The 21,029-nt window shown below is 37.5% G+C and overlaps 1 protein-coding gene and 1 long non-coding RNA gene across 3 annotated transcripts in view; one reads left to right on the forward strand and one right to left on the reverse strand.

The window, feature by feature from the left end:
* MOSPD2 (motile sperm domain containing 2) overlaps nt 1-21,029 on the reverse strand; it is an 89,045-nt gene that overhangs the window by 39,168 nt on the left and 28,848 nt on the right. For both annotated transcript variants that reach the window (XM_040266601.1, XM_040266600.1), the window contains exons 7-8: nt 20,470-20,508; nt 9,963-10,087 (exon numbers count right to left, since the gene is read on the reverse strand). In XM_040266601.1, the coding sequence (XP_040122535.1) occupies nt 9,963-10,087; nt 20,470-20,508 (164 nt within the window). The remainder of the gene's footprint in view (nt 1-9,962; nt 10,088-20,469; nt 20,509-21,029) is intronic.
* LOC120882573 lies at nt 1,764-18,137 on the forward strand. Its single transcript, XR_005725520.1, has 3 exons — nt 1,764-1,773; nt 4,230-4,233; nt 17,989-18,137. It is a non-coding gene; the product is annotated as an uncharacterized LOC120882573 (long non-coding RNA).

A 21,029-nucleotide genomic window follows, 5' to 3' on the forward strand; every position in this document is an offset into this window, starting at 1 on the left:
CTCCACAGGTAGTCCACAACCCTGTGCACCCCAGCCTGAGATGTGTCTACAGATGCAAACGGGCTGGATGCTGGAACGTTGGGTCTGGAGAGAGCAGACCTGGGGAAAGCCTGCTGCCCGTGGTGACGAGATAGCCTGAAAGGATGGGAGGGTGGAGCTCTACAACCAGGAATATTTGTGGAAGAAGCCTGGGATGCCATAGAAGCAAAGTGCCATTGTTCAGAGGCATGTAAAGGGTGAGGCTGTCACTGCAGGCTCTTTCAACATGTGTTGACCTTTGCCTTGGTGGGCTCCAGGAGGGGCTACCTCCTTAGTGGTCCACACACCCTGACCACTGCCCCAGTAGTCTATTGCCTGAGCAGGCTCCACAGGGCTGGGGGAAGTAAGATCCTTCACTCTTGGAGAGTACACAACAAGGTCTCAAAAACTGGGCCCCAGGGCAAAGCCATGACTCCATAAGAGTCTAGACCTACTTATGGGTCTTGGATAGTCTCCTGGTGAGGTGCAGGTTGGCTGTGGCTCCCTATGGAGGCAAGAATACTGGTGGCAGAGGCCTCAGGGAATATTGATGGGTATGAGCTTTCCCAGAGGGCGGTCCCCGTTTTGGCACCAAGACCCGGCCCCATCCAACAGTCTGCAGGTTCCAGAGCTGAAATACTTCTGGCCAAACAATCAACAAGACAGGAACACAGAGCCACACAGCATCAGACAGGCTGCCTCAAGTCATACTGAGCTCAAGTGAAGTTAAGTGAAAGTTGCTCAGTCGTGTCTGACTCTTTGCGACCCCATGGACTATAGAGTCCATGGAATTCTCCAGGCCAGAATACTGGAGTGGGTAGCCATTCCCTTCTCCAGGAGATCTTCCCAACTCGGGGATCTAACCCAGGTCTCCCACATTGCAGGCAGATTCTTTACCAGCTGAGCCACAAGGGAAGCCAAAGAATACTAGAGTGGGTAGCCTATCCCTTCTCCAGTGGATCTTCCCGACTCAGGAATTGAACTGGGGTCTCCTGCATTGCAGGCAGATTCTTAACCAGCTGAGCTAAAAGGGAAGCCCTTACTGAGCTCAAAGACGCCTCTAAACACACCCCTTGACATGGCCCTGCCCACTGAGGGCAGGCACCAGAAACAAGAAGAACTAGGATCCTGTAGCCTGCACAAAGAAGGCTACAAGCACAGAAGGTTAGACAAAATAAGATGACACAGAAATATGTTTCAGACGAAGGAACAAGATAAAAACCCACAAGAACAACTAAATGAAGAGGAAATAGGCAATCAAGCTGAAAAAGAATTCAGAGTAATGATAATAAAGATGATCCAAAATCTTGGGAAAAGAATGGAGGCAAAAACCAAGAAGATATAAGAAATGTCTAACAAAGAGATAAAAGATTTAGAGAATGAAGAATTAGAGATAAACAATTCAATAATTGGGACTTCCCTAATGGCGCAGTGGATAGGAATCCACCTGCCAGTGGAGACAATATGAGTTCAATCCCTGGTTGGGGAAGATTCCACATGCCAGGGAGCAACTAAGCCCATGTGCCACAACTACTGAAGCCTGTGTGCCTAGAGCCTGTGCTCCACAACAAGAGAAGCCACCACAATGAGAAACCCATGTACTGCAATGAAGAGTAGCCCCCGCTTGCTGCAACTAGAGAAATCCCACACAAAGCAACAAAGATTCAGTGCAGCCAAAAATGAATCCTAATTAAAAAAAACTCTATCCCACCCTCTCCCTCCCCCTTAGAGTCTAAAAGTCCACTCTACACATCTGTGTCTCTTTTGCTGTCTTGCATACAGGTATTGTAAAATAAAATAAAGTAAAAATTAAAATTAAAAAAATAATTAAAAATTTAAAAAAAACTCTAAAAATCAAAAAACATAATACAAATCAAAAATATACTAGAAGGAATTAATAGCAGAATAACTAAGGCAGAGAATGAATAAATGAACTGGAAGACAGAGTGGTGGAAATCATGGCTGCAGAACAAAACAAATAGAATGAAAAATGCTAAGAAATGAGAAAGAAAGAGGGAAAGGGCCTGAGAAACTATTTGAAGAGATTACAGCTGAAATTTCCCTTGAAAAAGGAAAGAGTCACCCAAGAGCAGGAAGTGTAGAGAGTCCCTGGCAGGATAAATCCAAAAGCAACACCCTGAGATACATATTAATCAAACTGACAAAAATTAAAATACAGAGAAAAAATACTGAAAGCAACAAGGGAAAAGCAACAAATAACATACAAGGGAATTCCCATAAAGTTATCAGCTGATTTTTCAGTGGAAACTGCAGGCCAGAAGAGAGTAGCATGATATATTCAAACTGACAAAAGGGAGAAAATCTCCAACCAAAAACATTCTAACCAGCAAGGCTCTTGTTCAGACTCCACAAAGAAACGAAAAGCATTACAGACAAGCAAAAGCTAAGTGAATTCAGCATCACCAGACCAGCTTTGCAACAAATGCTAAAGGTACTTCTTTAGGTGTTTAAAAAAAAAAAAAAGGCCAAACCTAGAAATATGAAAATCCACATGGGAAAGCTTACCAGAAAACATACAGTAAAAGTAGGAAATCATCCACACACAAATATGGTATCAAAACCGGCAACTGTGAGGAGAGTACAAATGCAGAAAACGGGCAATGCATTTGAAATTAAGTAAACAGCAACTGAAAACAATGTTGTGTATATATACATATAGATAGATAGATATATTGCTATATCAAAACCTTATGGGAAGACGTCCCTGGTGGTGCAGTAGATAAAAATCTGCCTGCCAATCAGGAAACAGAGGTTCAATCCCCGGCCCAGGAAGATTCCACATGCCTCTGGCAACTAATGCCCATGTGCCACAACCACTCTGTGCTCTAGAGCCCATGAGCTGTAACTATTGAGCCCACATGCCTCAACTACTGAAGCCTGTGCACTCTAGAGCCCATGCTCTGCAACAAGAGAAGCCACGGCAATGAGAAGCCTGCACACTGAAACTACAGAGTAGCCCACACTCTCTGCAACTAGAGAAAGCCTGTGCACAGCAATCAAGACCCAGAGCAATAAAAATTAAATAATATTAAAAAAACGTTATGGGAAATGTGAACCAAAAAGCTACAACAGATACACAATAAATACACACACAAAATAAAAAGCAATATGAACACTAAATCACGAGAAGAGAACAAAAAAGGAGGGAAAAAGACTTACAAAAACAACTTCAAAAGAATTTTAAAAAATGGCAATAAGAATATACATATCAATAATTACCTTAAATGTAAATAGGTTAAATGCTCCTTAATTAAAAGACACAAACTGCCTGAATAGGATAAAAAAATGACTCATATATATGCTATCTATAAGAGACTCATTTCAGACCTACGAACACATACAGGCTGAAAGTGAGGGGATGGAAAAAGATATTCTATGCAAATAGAAATGAAAAGAAAGCAGGAGTGGCAATACTCATATCAGACAAAACAGACTTTAAAATAAAGACGGTTATAAAAGACAAACAAAGACACTACATAATGATCAAGAGATCAATCCAAGAAGAAGATATAACAATATAAATATATATGCACTGAACACAGAGACCTGCAATATACAAGGCAAATACTAAGGGAAATCAACAGTAACAATAGTGGGAGACTTTACCTTTCACTGTTCATCTGAAATGATCACAATATTGTTAGTTCGCTATACCCCAGTAAAAAATAAAAAGTTTAACAAAAAATAGAGAATAAACAAATAAACAGAAGATAATGAGGGACTTTACATCCCACTTCCACCAATGGACAAATCATCTAGACAGAAATTCAATAAGGAACATAGGCCTTAAATGACTCATTAGACCAGATAAACCCAACTGATACTTACAGCACACTCCATTTAAAAGCAGCAGAATACACTTTCTTCTCATGAGCACATGGAACATTCTCTAGAATACATATCTTGGGCCACAAATCAAGCCTTAGTAAATTTAAGAAAACTGAAATCATAAGAAGCATCTTTTATGACCACAACACTGTAAGATTAGAATTAAATTACATGTAATAACTGTAAGCAAAAAAAAAAAAAAAAAACACACACAATCATGTGAAGGCTAAACAATGTTACTATACCAATGGATCACTGAAGAAATCGAAGACAGAATAAAAAAAAAAAATACCTAGCGGCTAATGACAATGAAAACATGACAATCTAAAACCTATGCGAACCAACAAAAGCAATTCTATGAGGGAAGTTAACAGCAATATGATCTTACCACAGAAAACAAGAAAAATTACAAATAAACCACCTAAAGTTACACCTAAAGCAATTAGGGAAGAGGAACAAACAAAATCCAAAGTTAGCATAAGGAGAGAAATCATAAAGATCAGAGTGGAAATAAATGAAACGGAGACAAAACAATAGAAAAGATGAATGAAACTAAAAGCTGGGTCTTTGAAAAGATACACAAAATTTTTAGCCAGACTCATCATGAAAAAAAGGGAGGGCTCAAATCAGTAAAATTACAAATGAAAAATAAATTATTATAAGCACCACAGAAATACAAAGGATCATGAGAAACTACTACTACACTACTACAAGTGCCAATAAACAACAGACAATCTAGAAGAAATGGACAAATTCTTAGACTGAACCAGAACAAACTAGAAAATGTGAACAGATCAATAACAAGTGATATTGAAACTGTGATTTTAAAAACTCTCAACAAAGTCCAGGACCACATGACTTCAAAGGTGAATTATATCTCACATTTAGAGAAGAGTTATCACGTATTTTTCTGAAACTCCTGCAGAGGAAGGAAAACTCTCAAACACCTTCTAAAAGATTTTCATCACCCTGATATCAAAATCAGAAAAAGCACAAAAAAAGAAAATTATAGGCCAATATCACAGATAAACAGATGCAAAAATCCTCAACAAAATACTAGCAAACCAAATCCAACAATACATCATGATCAAGTGGGATTTATCCCAGGGATGCAAGGATTCTTCAATGCAAGCCAATTAATTAGTGTGATATACCATATTAACAAACAGAAGAATAAAAACCAAATAATTATCTTTGTAGATGCAGAAAAAGCGTTTGACAACATCATGCATATTGACATTACTTTAAATGTAAATAGATTAAACGCACCAACCAAAAGACTTAGACTGGCTGGGTGGATGAAAACATGTGCATGTATGTACTTCTAGTTACCACATTACTCTGCTTGGACCACCCCCCCCCCAACTGTATGTAATTATTTTATATTGTTAAGTTAATCATGTTCCCATTATGGCTTGCAATTTTAATTAACTTTTATTTTTTGTCTGGCTATTGACTGTGAAAACTGATAAACATATTTTACTTTTGTGATTACTCAATACCACTGTATCATGATTGGTCAACAGAAAAATAATAGACCTCTATATCACTAAAACTAGGATCTAACAGAAAAAAACTTGTAATCACTTTTTAAAATCCAGATGGATATCAGAATTATCTTGAAACTTTTTGAAAAATACAAATGCTCAGGTATTTCTTTTTCTCACCAGAGCTCCAGATATGTTTCTAATGAACAGTCATGTTTAAAAACAACTTGACTATATGATGATCTTTTAGTTTTATCTAGTTTATTTCACTTTTTCTATTTCACATTCAGGGCTCCCATTTCATTTAGTTTATGTTCTCTAATTTTTTCCATCTTTTTTTTTTGGATACTCTTTCTCAAGCCTTTATCAAGTATAGTAGAAAAACTTTTGTATACACATATGTAAATGTGTAATATATATATATTTTAGAAAACTTATTAACCTAAAAAATTATGACATTTTGGCTAATCAATGAATATAGTAAAGTTACAGGATATAAAATCAACACACAGAAATCCCTTGCATTCCTATACACTAATAATGAGAAAATAGAAAGAGAAATTAAGGAAACAATTCCATTCACCATTGCAATGAAAAGAATAAAATACTTAGGAATATATCTACCTAAAGAAACAAAAGACCGATATATAGAAAACTATAAAACACCAGTGAAAGAAATCAAACAGGACCCTAATAGATGGAGAAGTATACCGTGTTCATGGATCAGAAGAATCAATATAGGGAAAATGAGTATACTACCAAAAGCAATCTATAGATTCAATGCAATCCCTATCAAGCTACCAACGGTATTTTTCAGAGAACTAGAACAAATAATTCCACAATTTGTATGGAAATACAAAAAAAACCTCAAAGAGCCAAAGCAATCTTGAGAAAGAAGAATGGAACTGGAGGAATCAACCTGCCTGATTTCAGTCTCTATTACAAAGCCACAGTCATCAAGACAGTATATGGTACTGGCACAAAGACAGAAATATAGATCAATGGAACAAACAGAAAGCTCAGTGATAAACCCATGCACCTGTGGACACCTTATCTTTGACAAAGGAGGCAAGAATATACAATGTAGAAAAGACAAATCTCTTTAACAAGTAGTGCTGGGAAAACTGGTCAACTGCTTGTAAAAGAATGAAACTAGAACACTTTCTAACACCATACACAAAAATAAACTCAAAATGGATTAAAGATCTAAACGTTAAGAGCAGAAACTATAAAACTCCTAGAGGAGAACATAGGCAAAACACTCTTCGACATAAATCACAGCAGGATCCTCTATGACCCACCTCCCAGAATATTGGAAATAAAAGCAAAAATAAACAAATGGGACCTAATTAAAATTGAAAGCTTCTGCACAACGAAGGAAACTATAAGCAAGGTGAACAGACAGCCTTCAGAATGGGAGAAAATAATAGCAAATGAAGCAACAGACAAAGAAATAATTTCAAAAATATACAAGCAACTCCTGCAGCTCAATTCCAGAAAAATAAATGACCCAATCAAAAAAACGGGCCAAGGAACTAAACAGACATTTCTCCAAAGAAGACATACAGATGGCTAACACACACATGAAAAGATGTTCAACATCACTGATTATCAGAGAAATGCAAATCAAAACCACAATGAGGTACCATTTCACACCAGTCAGAATGGCTGCGATCCAAAAGTCTACAAGCAATAAATGCTGGAGAGGGTGTGGAGAAAAGGGAACCCTCTTAACACTATTGGTGGGAATGCAAACTAGTACAGTCACTCTGGAGAACAGTGTGGAGATTCCTTAAAAAACTGGAAATAGAACTGCCCTATGACCCAGCAATCCCACTGCTGGGCATACACACTGAGAAAACCAGAATTGAAAGAGACATATGTATCCCAATGTTCATCGCAGCACTGTTTACAATAGCCAGGACATGGAAGCAACCTAGATGTCCATCAGCGGACGAATAGATAAGAATGCTGTGGTACATATACACAATGGAGTATTACTCAGCCATTAAAAAGAATACATTTGAATCAGTTCTAATGAGGTGGATGAAACTGGAGCCGATTATAAAGAGTGAAGTAAGCCAGAAAAAAAAACACCAATATAGTATACTAACGCATAGATATGGAATTTATAAAGATGGCAATGATAACCCTGTATGCAAGACAGCAAAAGAGACACAGATGTTTAGAACAGTCTTCTGGACTCTGTGGGAGAGGGCAAGGGTGAGATGATTTGGGAGAATGGCATTGAAACATGTATATTATCATATATGAAATGAATCGCCTGTCCAGGTTCGATGCATGATACAGGTTGCTTGGGGCTGGTGCACTGGGATGACCCAGAGGGATGGGATGGGGAGGGAGGTGGGAGGGGGGTTCAGGATGGGGAACACATGTACACCTGTGGCGGATTCATGTCCATGTATGGCAAAACCAATACAATATTGTAAAGTAATTAGCCTCCAATTAAAATAAATAAATTTATATTAAAAAATTATGACATTTTGATTCCACCTGTTCTAGAATACTAGATTTATAATTAAAAAATAGATATGCAATAAGCGACAAAGTTTTACTGTATAGCATATGGAACTATAGTCAATATCTTGTAATAACCTATGATAGAAAATAATTTCAAAATAATATATGTGTATTTATATAACTGAATCACCTTGCTGTACACCTGAAACACTGTAAGTCAACTATACTTCAATAAAATATATATGTTAAAAATGTTGCAAAGTTCAACAATGCAAAATTGCAATTACTTTTGAACCAACCTAATAAAAACAACCTACTATATAGAACAGGGAACTCAACACTCTGCAATAGCCTATATGGGAATACAATCTGTAACAGGATGGATATATGTACAACTGATTCATTCATTTTGATGAACACCTGAAACTGACAATAAATGTTAAAAAAATACAGAAATAATTCAATATTTAGGGGAAGAAAAAGAAACATCTTTGAAATAATCTTTAATGACCATCATTCAGTAATAAGACACTTTTCATTTGGTTTTTCAGATGTCTAGGAATCAAGATACTGATAACCAGTTTAAGGTTCAGTTTGGCTGAAGAAATAGTTGTGCATGTCTCTATATGAAAAAATTTCTATTTTTGTTACCCTCATCCCACCCAATTTCCTTTGCAGTGAGTTGAAGTGTTGTGGAGTTCTCTGTAGGACTACGTCCACTTATGATAGTCTGGAAACAGTCTCAGACATAAGGATATATATATTTTATATCTTTTAAAATAAATTTGAGTCTCAGTTCATAAGTATTAATGGCAAACCACTCCAGTATTCTTGCCTTGAGAATCCCAGGGACAGAAGAGCCTAGTGGGCTGCCGTCTCTGGGGTCGCAGAGAGTTGGACACGACTGAAGCAACTTAGCAACAGCAGCAGCAGGGACCTCATACTATTCTTCCTTTCTTTTCTTAAAATCATCCTTAGCTGGTTGCCAAAAGCTGCTGAGAACTTTCTGTATAATACACCACTCTCATGGAGAGTCAATTTTGGTTCAGATATTTTATCCAGTCTTTCATAGGTTCCAAATGTACTGTACAAACAAAAGGTTGATAACTTCCCCCCAAAATTACCAATTCAAGGTTTTTTCCAATGAAAGAAAACACAGAAAAGGATACACAAAAACTTTTCATTTTGCTACTCCTTTGATTCTAGTTGAACGTAATTTTGCCAGTACAAAGTAGATTGCCAAAGTCAAATAACTGAAGTATTACCAATCAAAATTAACCTGAAGCATACAAAATCCATAGGTTTCACAGTTTAGTTTTTAAAAAAGTCATTATCCAATTATGTTTCATTGCTATGGAGTACTAAAAATTTAACACATTTCTACTTCTGGTCTCTTATTTGTAAGTAGTAAGATCATTTCCAAAAAATATTATAGTATATATTAACTTTTAAATTAAAAACTGTTCAACAGTAAATAACTGAAATCAAACTAAAGAGACATCAAAAGGCAATTAAGTGATTTATAGTCATTCATTAAACAATTTATGGGTTATCTCTAGACAGTGTAATACTATGCAGCCACAAACAAGAACAAGACAACTTATCACATAATGATCTTGAATGATTTCTAAGAGAATTTGTGAAGCAAAAAGCAGCACACACAAGAGTGTATAAATACACTACTTGGTTAAAACCATGATGGGAGGGAAAAAGAATTATATATATATATATGAATACTATAGTTGTTTATATATTACATATTTAGTACAGTTTTTTATATAGGTAACACAGATCCCTGGGCGGGGGGAAAAAAAGAAATTAAACTAGAGAGAACAGGATAGTAGCCACAGCAGTACAAAGACTTTTACTGAATACTTGTTTCTGAATACTTTTACTGAGTATCTTTCAGTTTAAAATCATATAAAAACTTGACCTATTCAAAAATAATTTAACAACTCAAAATGTTTAATAAAAAATGTCCATAACTCTGGTTTCTATTTTAGAGTATCTATAATTTTTCTTAGGATGTTTAGATATTGCTTTTCTGTTTCTGTTGAGGAAAGAATACAGCCTCATGTGTCATGATCCAGTCTTATTTTAAAAACAGGTTCTAGGTACTGTACTTACAGTTCCACCCATGTGAGGAGGCAGGTATTCTACACTGACATAGTCTTGGATGTCATTTTTACTCGTAAACTTCAACAAACTCACTGCTTCTGGACCAAGCCAGGTTTTCACAATTTTGAAAGCAGCTGAAGAAAAAGACAATCACTGTATTAAATTCCTTTCATTCTCTTTCTTGATTTACTTACCGTATGTGCTAATGTAGGTCCTCTGAGATTAGTTTGGGCTAAAATCTGTTTATATGTATTTTTCCATGGCATGATAGTTATATTCACATTCTCTAACCCCTTATGGCAGAAAGTGAAGAAGAACTAAAGTTTCACTTTCCTGATGAAAGTGAAAGAGGAGAGTGAAAAAGTTGGCTTAAAATTCAACATTCAGAAAACTAAGATCATGACATCTGTTCCCATCACTTCATGGCAGATAGATGGGGAAACAGTGGAAACAGCGAGAGACTCTTTTTTTGAGGTTCAAAATCACTGTAGATGGTGATGGCAGTCATGAAATTAAAAGATGCTTGCTCTTTGGAAGAAAAACGATGACCAACTTAGACAGCATATTAAAAAGCAGAGACATTACTTGCTGACAAAGGTCTCTAGTCAAAGCTGTGGTTTTTCCAGTGGCCATGTATGGATGTGAGAGTTGGACTATAAAGCTGAATGCCAAAGAATTGATGCTTTTGAACTGTGGTGTTAGAGAAGGCTCTTGACAGTCCCTTGGACTGCAAGGAGATCCAACCAGTCCATCGTAAAGGAAATCAGTCCTGAATATTCTTTGGAAGGACTGATGCTGAAGCTGAAACTCCAATACTTTGGCCATTCCAATACTTTTGTGAAGAACTGACTCATTGAAAAAGACCCTGATGCTGGGAAAGATTGAAGGTGGGAGGAGAAGGGGACGACAGAGGATGAGATGGTTGGATGGAATCACTGACTCGATGGACATGAATTTGAGCAAGCTCCAGGAGCTGGTGATGGACAGGCAAGCCTGGTGTGCTGCAGTCCATGGGGCCGCAAAGTCGGACACAACTGAGCAACTGAACTGAACTGAATCCCTGTAGGCATTTATACTTTAACTGTGCCTTATGGGTTTCAAATGTTCCAGAAGATTCTGGAGGATTAAATTACTTTGATGTTCATTAACAAACTTATGGTTTTGGCCTCTGAACAAATCCATCAATGATCCCGACTTCTAAGATTTCCAGACAATGAATCAAACTGCATTGTGATTCACTACCTGTACAATAGTATGGGAAGAGTCATTTGCCTTATGCTTCTCTGATAAATCCTCAATCTGAAAAATCTTCTAAAATGGGAAGTCAGGAAGAGAAAGAAAAAGCCCTTTTCTTATGTGTGTGAGCCAGACCCAGACTTTCCCACCCTAACCTTAAACTTCTGTGCCTTTCTCCTAAGCCCTGCAGCTTAAGAGTTATGATGATATTATAGAATCTTCAAGAATAAAATTATCAAACACAGCTATTTAGTAACTACAATTTTGTTCTATCATGAGATTTTGATAAACTTTTTAACCTTCTTTCCATCATGAGTTCCTAAGCACATTTTAATGGAATTAAAAGAGAAATCCTGAATTAAATTTGCAAAAGCGTCAATGAAAAAGTCAGGAAATAAAACAACATGATACTGAACATTAAACAGTAGTTCAGAAAACTGCATTTTTACTTTGGCTAATTATGTTTAAAATTTTCTACATAACATTTACATTTTCATTAATTTCAATTTTAAAAGTCTGAGTTGGCATGTCTGAAGCTATGGTACTTGAAAGTAACTGAAGTGCTATAAAGCTGACTTTTTATAACAGCTTTTATTGAAATAAAATTTACATACCATAAAATTCACTTTTTTTTAAACATATACTCATCAATGATTTTTCTTTAGTATATTCACAGAGTTGTGGAACTTATCACCACTATCTAATTTTGGAACATTTTCATCACCCAAAAAGAAATCTCCACCCATGGGCAATCTCTCATCTTCCTTTCTCCCTGACAACCATTAATCTAGTTTCTGTCTTTATGGATTTGCCCGTTTTTGTAACTGTGTTTTTATAAATATGAGTTTTTATTTCCTACTAGCTTTGTTCACTCAGCATGTTTTTAAGGATCATCTGTAATGGAGCATGTATCATATTTAATTCCATTTTATGGCTGAATAATTTTTCATTTTATGGTTATATAACATCTGTTTATTTACTGTTTATTAGCATTTGTTATTATCAATAACCTCAGATACACAGATGATACCACCCTTATGGCAGAAAGTGAAGAGGAACTAAAGAGCCTCTTGATGAAAGTGAAAGAGGAGAGTGAAAAAGTTGGCTTAAAACTCAATATTAAAAAAACATAGATCATGGCATCAGGTCCTATCACTCCATGGCAGATAGCTGGGAAAACAATGGAAACAGTGACAGACTTTATTTTCTTGGGGTCCAAAATCACTGCAGATGGTGACTGCAGCTATGAAAGTAAAAGCTGCTTAGTCCTTGGAAGAAAAGGTGTAACCAACCTAGACAGCATATTAAAAAGCAGAGAGACATTACTTGCTGACAAAGGTCTCTAGTCAAAGCTGTGGTTTTTCCAGTGGCCATGTATGGATGTGAGAGTTGGACTATAAAGCTGAATGCCAAAGAATTGATGCTTTTGAACTGTGGTGTTGGAGAAGACTTTTGAGAGTCCCTTGGACTGCAAGGAGACCCAACCAGTCCATCCTGAAGGAAATCAGTCCTGAATATTCATTGGAAGGACTGATGCTGAAGCTGAAACTCCAATACTTTGGCCACCTGATGGGAAGAACTGACTCACTGGAAAAGACCCTGATGCTTGGAAAAGACTGAAGGTGGGAGGAGAAGGGGATGATAGAGGATGAGATGGTTGGATGGCATCACCGACTCGATGGACACGAGTTCGAGCAAGCTCCAGGAGTTGGTGATGGACAGGGAAGCCTGGCGTGCTGCAGTCCATGGGGTCGCAAAGAGTCAGACATGACTGAGCCACTGAACTGAACATTTGTTTATCCATTCATCAACTGATGAACTTTGGATTATTTCCACTTTTCACTATTATGAATAATGCTACTATGAACCTTTGTGTAGAACTCCTTGTGTAGACACACATTTTCAGTTCTCTGGGACATACACCTAGGAGTGAAATTGCTAGGTCACATGATAACTCTGTATTTAATTTTTTGAGGAATGGCAACTGTTAAATGGCTGCGCTATTTAACATTCTCAACCACAATGTATGAGGGTTCAAAATTCTCCACATCATTATGGACACTTGTTACTTTATTCTGTCTTTTTGATTACAGCCATCCTAGTAGGTGTGAAGTAGTATCTCATTTGGTCTTAATTTGCATTTCTCTAATGATGTTGAGCAGCTTTTATGGGTTTATCACCCATTTGCATATTTTCTTTGGCAAAATAATTATTAAAATCTTTTGTCCTTTTCACCTGGGCCACTTGTCATTTTATTGTTGCATTATAAAAGTTATTTATATATTCTACTCACAAGTCCCTTTTCTGATGTCTGATTTGTAAATATTTTCTTCCATTCTGAGAATTGTCTTTTTACCTTCTTGATGGTGTCCTTTAAGGTACAAAAGTTTTCAATATTAATGAAGTACAATATATCTATTCCTTTGTTGCTTGTGCTTTTTTGGGGTCATACCTAAGAAACCACTGTCTACTCCAAGGTCACATTGATTTACCCCTATGGTTTTTCTAACAGGTTTATAGTTTCAACTCATCCATTTAGAGTTCATTTTGTTAGATGATGGAAGGTAGAGGTCAAACCTCATTCTTTTGAATGCTGATATTCAGTTGTCCCAGTATCATTTGTTTAGAAGGCTAATCTTTCTCCACTTAATTGTCTTGGCACCATTGTCAAGAAATCAATCATAAATGTTAGGATTTATTTCTGGACTCTCAATTCTATTTTACTGATCTTTATTTCTATTATCATGTTCACACCACAATGTCTTAATGCTTTATAGTGAATTTTAAAATCAAGAGATGGACTTTCCTGGTGGTGCAGTGGATAAGAATCCACCAATGAAGGGGACACAGGTTCGATTTCTAGCCTGGGAGGATTCCATATGCCACGGAGCAACTGGGCCTATGTACCACAGCTAATGAGCCAGTGCTCTAGAGTTTAAAAGCTGAAACTACTGAGCCTGTGTGCCATGATTACTAAAGGTGGCTTATCTGGAGCCAGTGTTCCACAACAAGAGGGGTCACCACAATGAGAGGCTCACGCACTGTAACTGAAGGGTATCCCGCATTGTCTGCAACTAGAGAAAAGCCCAGACAGCAGTGAAGACCCAGCATAGCCAAAAATTAAAAAAATAAAAATTTTAAAAAATCATCTAAAAAGTTAAACTATTTTAAAAATAGTTTAAAATAGTTTAAAAATTAATAAAATCAAGAGGTGTAAGTTCCTCAATTTCACTGTTCTTCAGTTTAGTTCAGTCACTCAGTCGTGTCCAACTCTTTGCGACCCCATGAATCGCAGCACGGCAGGCCTCCCTGTCCATCACTAACTCCCGGAGTTCACTGAGACTCGCATCCATCAGGTCAGTGATGCCATCCAGCCATCTCATCCTCTGTCATCCCCTTCTTCTCCTGCCCCCAAGCCCTCCCAGCATCAGAGTCTTTTCCAATGAGTCAACTCTTCGCATGAGGTGGCCAAAGTACTGGAGTTTCAGCTTCAGCATCATTCCTTCCAAAGAAATCCCAGGGCTGATCTCCTTCAGGATGGACTGGTTGGATCTCCTTGCAGTCCAAGGGACTCTCAGGAGTCTTCTCCAACACCACAGTTCTAAAGCATCAATTCTTTGGCACTCAGCTTTCTTCACAGTCCAACTCTCACATCCATACATGACCACAGGAAAAACCATAGCCTCGACTAGATGGACCTTTGTTGGCAAAGTAAGGTCTCTGCTTTTCAACATGCTATCTAGGTTGGTCATAACTTTTCTTCCACGGAGTAAGCGTCTTTTAATTTCATGGCTGCAGTCACCATCTGCAGTGATTTTGGAGCCCCCCAAAATAAAGTGTGACACTGTTCCCACTGTTTCCCCATCTATTTCCCATGAAGTGATGGGACCAGATGCCATGACCTTCATTTTCTGAATGTTGAGCTTTAAGCCAACTTTGAATGGCAAACCACTTCAGTATTCTTGCCTTGAGAACCCCATGAACAGTAAATCACTGTTCTTACTCAAGACTATTTTTATTACTCTGGGTCTCTTGCATCTCCATATGAATTTAAGGACAAACTTGGACGAATCTGTTTAAAAAAAAAAAGTGGGGGCAGCAGTTGGGATTTTGACAGAAACTGCACTGAATCTGTAAATCAACTTTGAAGCACTGCCATCTTAGTAATTAATAGGTCTTCTAATCCATGAACAAGACATGAATATTTACCTAGATCTTGAATTCCCTTCAGTGGTGTTTTACAGTTTTCAGTGTATGAGTTTTCAACTTTTTATTATTTTTATTTCTAAGTATTTTATTCTTTGTGATGCTATTACAACTGGAATGATTATATAGTATCATTTTGGGTTATTCATTGCTAATGCATAGAAACACAATTGGTTTCATGTATTGACTTTGCATCAGGTCACCTTGCTGAACTTGTTTACTGGTTCTAACAGGCTTCTGTGTATGTATGGTTTGTATTTCTTAAAATTTTCCATATAGATATCAGCTGCAAATATGAACAGTATGACTTCTTTTCCAATCTGGATGGTTTTTCTTTTTCTTGCCTAAGTGCCCTAACAATCTAAGTGGTAAGAGCTGACATATCTGGCTCCTGATCTAAGGGGGAAACTATTGATCCTTTCACTAAGCATGATGCTAACTGGGGGGTTTCAAAGATGAAGTTTTACACAGATGTCCTTTATCAGGGTGAGGAAATTCTCTTCTGTGAAGAATTAACTTTACCCAAAGAAAGGTCTGGCCTTTATCCTCAGCTTTCAGAAGTAATCTTCATGTCTGTTGGAGTGTCTTTGTTTGCCTATATGCCTTGAGTCACATTGGAACAACATGATTTAGTTTGGGGGCTTTGGGTCACACGGTATCTGTAGACCTCTGGAGAGACTGGAGAGTGGGATGAACCATGTGATAAACTGGTCAGGCCTAAGTAATGGAGCGCCAATAAAAACTTTGAACGTCAGTGTTTGGGTGAGCTTTCCTGGTTGACAACACTCTACGAGCACTGTCATGTACTGATGGTGGGAAAGTAATGCACTTCACATTTGGTACTTTCCTGGATTCTGCCATGTTTTTCTTCCTTGGCTGATTTTAATCTGAATCCTTTCTCAGTAATAAATTATAGCTGAGAATAACACCTTTCAGTGACTTCTGTGAGTGACCATAGTAAACCTAAGGGTGGTTTTGGAAACCCCTTTACATTACAGTTGGTATCAGAAGTAAGAGTAGTCTTGTGTGAACTACTGTGATCCCCACTAACTTTTTAGACATTCCAACTCTTTCTGCCTTCTATTCCTAGTTTCTTGGGCACTATGATCAGGAGAGTGTAGTGAATTTTCTCAAATGTTTCTTGTGTTTATTAAAATTATGTGTTTTTTCCCCTTTATTAATATGTTGAATACCTGGTTTATTTTCATATGTTGAACCAACTTTGCATTCCTGAAACAAATCCCACTTGATCATAGCATACAATACCATTCACATGCTCACTAGATTCAGTTTGTTAATACTTTCTTGAGTGTTGGTTCATTTATATTCATAAGGAGTATTAGTCTCTAGTTTTCTTTTCCTGTGATGTGTGATATTAAGGATATACTTGCCTCATAAAATGAGTTGGGACATGTTTTATATTTTCTGGAAGAATTTCAGAAGAGTTGGTATTGATTCTTCTATATAGGTCTAGTAGAATTTACTAGTGAAGCAAATACCGTGTTCTAACAACCCAAGAGACAACTCTACACAAGGACATCACCAAATGGTCAATACTGAAATCAGACTGATTTATATTCTTTGCAGCCAAAGAGAAGAAGCTCTATACAGTCAACAGAAACAAGACCTGGAACTGCCTGTGGCTCAGATTATGAGTTCCTTATTGCAAAATTCAGACTTAAATTTGAGGAAAGTTGGAGAAGGCGATGGCACCCCACTCTAGTACTCTTGCCTGGAAAATCTCATGGACGGAGGAGGCTGGTAGGCTGCAGTCCATGGGGTAGTGAAGAGTCGGACACAACTGAGCGACTTCACTTTCACTTTCATGCATTGGAGAAGGAAATGGCAACCCACTCCAGTGTTCTTGCCTGGAGAATCCTAGGGATGGGGGAGCCTGGTGGGCTGCCGTCTATGGGGTTGCACAGAGTCGGACATGACTGAAGCGACTTAGCAGCAGCAGCAGCACAGAAAATCACTAGGCCATTCAGGTATGACCTAAGCCAAATTCCTTATGATTATACAGTGGAGGTGATGAACAGATTTAAGGGATTAGATCTGGTAGTGAGTGCCTGAAGAACTATGGATGGAGGTTCATAACATTGTACAGAGGGCAGTGACCAAAACCATCCCACAGAAAAAGAAATGCAAGAAGGCCAAGTGATCATATGAAGAGGCTTTACAAATAGCTGAGGAGAATAAAAACAAAGCTGATAAAAAAAATATTAAAAAAAAAGAAAAAGAAGAGATGAGGAAGGCAAGGGAGCAAGGGAAAGATATACCCAACTGAATGCAGAATTCCAGAGAATAGCAAGGAGAGATAAGAGGGCCTTCTAAAATAGACAACGCAAAGAAACAGAAGAAAACAATTAACTGGGAAAGACTAGAGATTTCTTCAAGAAAACTGGGGATATTAAGGGAATATTTCATGCAAGGATGGACATGATAAAAGACAAAAAGAGTAAGGACCTGACAGAAGCAGAAGAGATTAAGAAGATGTGGCAAGAATACACAGACGAAGTATACAAAAAAGGTGTTAAAGACCAAGATAACCATGATGGTGTGGTCACTCACCTAGACTCAGACATTTACACAGTGTGAAGTCAAGTAGGTCTCAGGAAGCACTACTAAGAATAAAGCTAGTGGTGTTGATGGAATTACAGCTTAGCTATCTAAAATAGTAAAAGATGATGCTGTTAAAGTGCTGCACTCAATATGTCAAAATCTGGCAAAGTCACTGGTGGCCACAGGACTGGAAAAGGTCAGTTTTCATTCCAATCCCAAAGAAAGGCAATACCAAAGAATGTTCAAACTACCATACAACTGTGCTCATTTCATATGCTAGTAAGGTTATGCTCAAAACCCTTCAAGCTAGGATTCAGCAGTACATGAACCTAGAACTTCCAGATGCACAAGCTAGGTTTAGAAATGGCAAGGGAACCAGAGATCAAATTGCCAACATCCACTGATCACAGAAAAAGCAAGAGAATCCCAGGAAAACATCTACTTCTGCTTCACTGACTATGCTAAAGCCTTTGTGTGGATCAAATCAAATTGTGGTAAATTCTTAAAGAGATGAGAATACCAGATCACGTCACCTCCCTCCTGAGAAACCTGTAAGTGGGTTAAGAAGTGGTAGTTAGAACCAGACATGAAAACAACAGACTGCTTCAAATTGGGAAAGGAGTATAACAAGAAAGTATATTATCACCCTACTTATTTAATTTATATGCAGACTGCATCATGCAAAATGCTGGGCTGGATGAATCACAAGTTGGAATCAAGATTACTGCGAGAAATAGCAACAACCTCAGATATACAGATGATACCACCCTTATGGCAGAAAGCAAAGAGGAACTAAAGAGCCTCTTGATGATGGTGAAAGAACAAAGTGAAAAAGCTGGCTTAAAACTCAACATCCAAATGGTTATATTTGACTAATTCAAAATTAAATACTCTGCCAAATAAAAGACTTGTTTTCTAAGTACACAAACAAAAACCCAATATTTAAAAAGCTAAGACCATGGAATCTGTCCCGTCACTTCATGGCAAACAAAGAGATAAAGTGGAAGCAGCGACAGATTTTATTTTCTTGGGCTCCAAAATCACTGTGGATGGTGACTGCAGCCATGAAATTAAAAGACACTTGCTCCTTGGAAAGAAAGCTATGACAAACCTATTCAGCATATTGAAAAGGAGAGATATTACTTTGCCAACACAGGTCCGTCTAGTCAAGGCCATGGTTTTTCTAGTAGTCATGTATGGATGTGAGCGCTGGACTATAAAGAAGGCTGAGTGCTGAAGAATTGATGCTTTTGAATTGTGACACAGGAGAAGACTCCTGAGAGTCCCTTGGACTGCAAGATCCATCCAGTCCATTCTGAAGGAAATCAACCCTGAATATTCATTGGAAGGACTGATGCTGAAAGTGAAGCTCCAATATTTTGGCCATCTGATGGGAAAAGTCAACTCACTGGAAAAGGCCTCGATGGTGGGAAAGATTGAAGGCAGGAGAAAGGGTTGACAGAGGATGAGATGGTTGGATGGCATCATCAACTCAATGGACTTGAGTTTGAGAAAACTCTGGGAGATAGTCAAAGGACAGGGAAGGCTGGCATGCTGCAGTCTATGGGGTCACAAAGAGTTGGACACGACTTAGTGGCTGAAGAACAACTAGGGAAGCCATTTGGGGTCTCAGCTATTTTTTATGATCTTTTAAATTAATAATTCAAGTTCTTTTGTTATACTTATTCAGAATCTTGAGTCCATTTTCATAGTTTGTGTCTTTCTAGGAATTTGTCCATTTCATCAAGGTTACCTAATTTCTTGGCATGCAATTATTCACAATATTCCCTTACAAGCCTTTAAATTTCTCTAAGGTCTACAGTGATGTCTCTTCTTTTATTCCTGACTTCAATAATTTGAGTGGTTTTTGTTTTTCATTCATCAGTTTAACTAAAGGTTTGTTAATTTTGTTGAACTTTTCAAAGAACCACGTTTTTATTTCATTGCTTTTCTGTACTGCTTTCTATGTAACAACTGACTTTGGCAAACACAGGTGAAAATGCACATTCTAAAAATAACATTAAATTTACAACCACACTGAAGCTGGTAAGAATGTTTTTCAATGGTTTAAACTTTGTTTTGTCAAAGAACATATCATGACTGTCCTAAGGATCACGTGACAACAGAGATTTGGGTAAGTATTAGATTCATCCCATTTTCTTGCTCAACTTTTGAAGCCCAGGAGAAAATCTAGCCAAGGCCTGCATTCTGTGATATATCTCATCTAAAGGTGACAAACTGAGGCTTCTGGCTACAGTTTTACCTGAATGGTTCAATATTTAAAAACTGTTTTTAGGCATGACTAAAGGGTGTCCCCAGAGCCTGGGAACAGAATGTTAGCCCAGTTTGCCTAGGAGCAGCCTTTGACTATTCCAGTTCCAGCCTGTTAAAAGTACACACCAAGCACAATACAAACATTTTTTAAAAAACAAGTATAGAAATATTGCTAAATTGGGAAGAAAAAAAAGGAATCAGATATTTTCTATTAGCAAAGTATAAGTAATATACTCACCGTTCATTATCCAAGGCATATCGAAGATCACCATTTTTGCTGAAAGATGGGAAAAAAAAATCATTGATTGTAGCTCAGTCCCTCAATAGTAGTACCACTTATACCTGACCAAGAAAAAAACTAGTGACGTAAATGGAACTAAAAGTTGAGATATGTGACTCAGTTTTAATCCCATGAAGTGTGAGTAGTGCTAGAAGTAAACTAACTTCTCACAATGTTGAGGGGTTCACCTAGGAGGACGGCTTATGTGTAATGAAAAATGCACTATCACTGCCCGCTGGCAAATAGCCTGTTCCTTTATTCATTTAGCTTTTATTTTTTGCAGAAAAGTACAAAGAATAGTTAAGTGGGTAAGGAGACTATGGATGTGGCATGTGGTATTAGTGCTAAAGTCCACTGAGCTTTAAAATGATTTCAATGTCTAATTTATGGTTTCAATTATAATTTTATAGAGATTATATCATTAAACCCACTCTTGACAGTTGTCCTCATTTTTAGTAAGTCATGTTTTAAGAAACAAAACTTGTTTCAACTTTTCTTAGTATTATCAGCCCTAGGAA

This window comes from Oryx dammah, unplaced genomic scaffold, assembly GCF_014754425.2.
Source record: "Oryx dammah isolate SB20612 unplaced genomic scaffold, SCBI_Odam_1.1 HiC_scaffold_23, whole genome shotgun sequence".
In the NCBI taxonomy this organism is placed as follows: Eukaryota; Metazoa; Chordata; class Mammalia; order Artiodactyla; family Bovidae; genus Oryx; species Oryx dammah.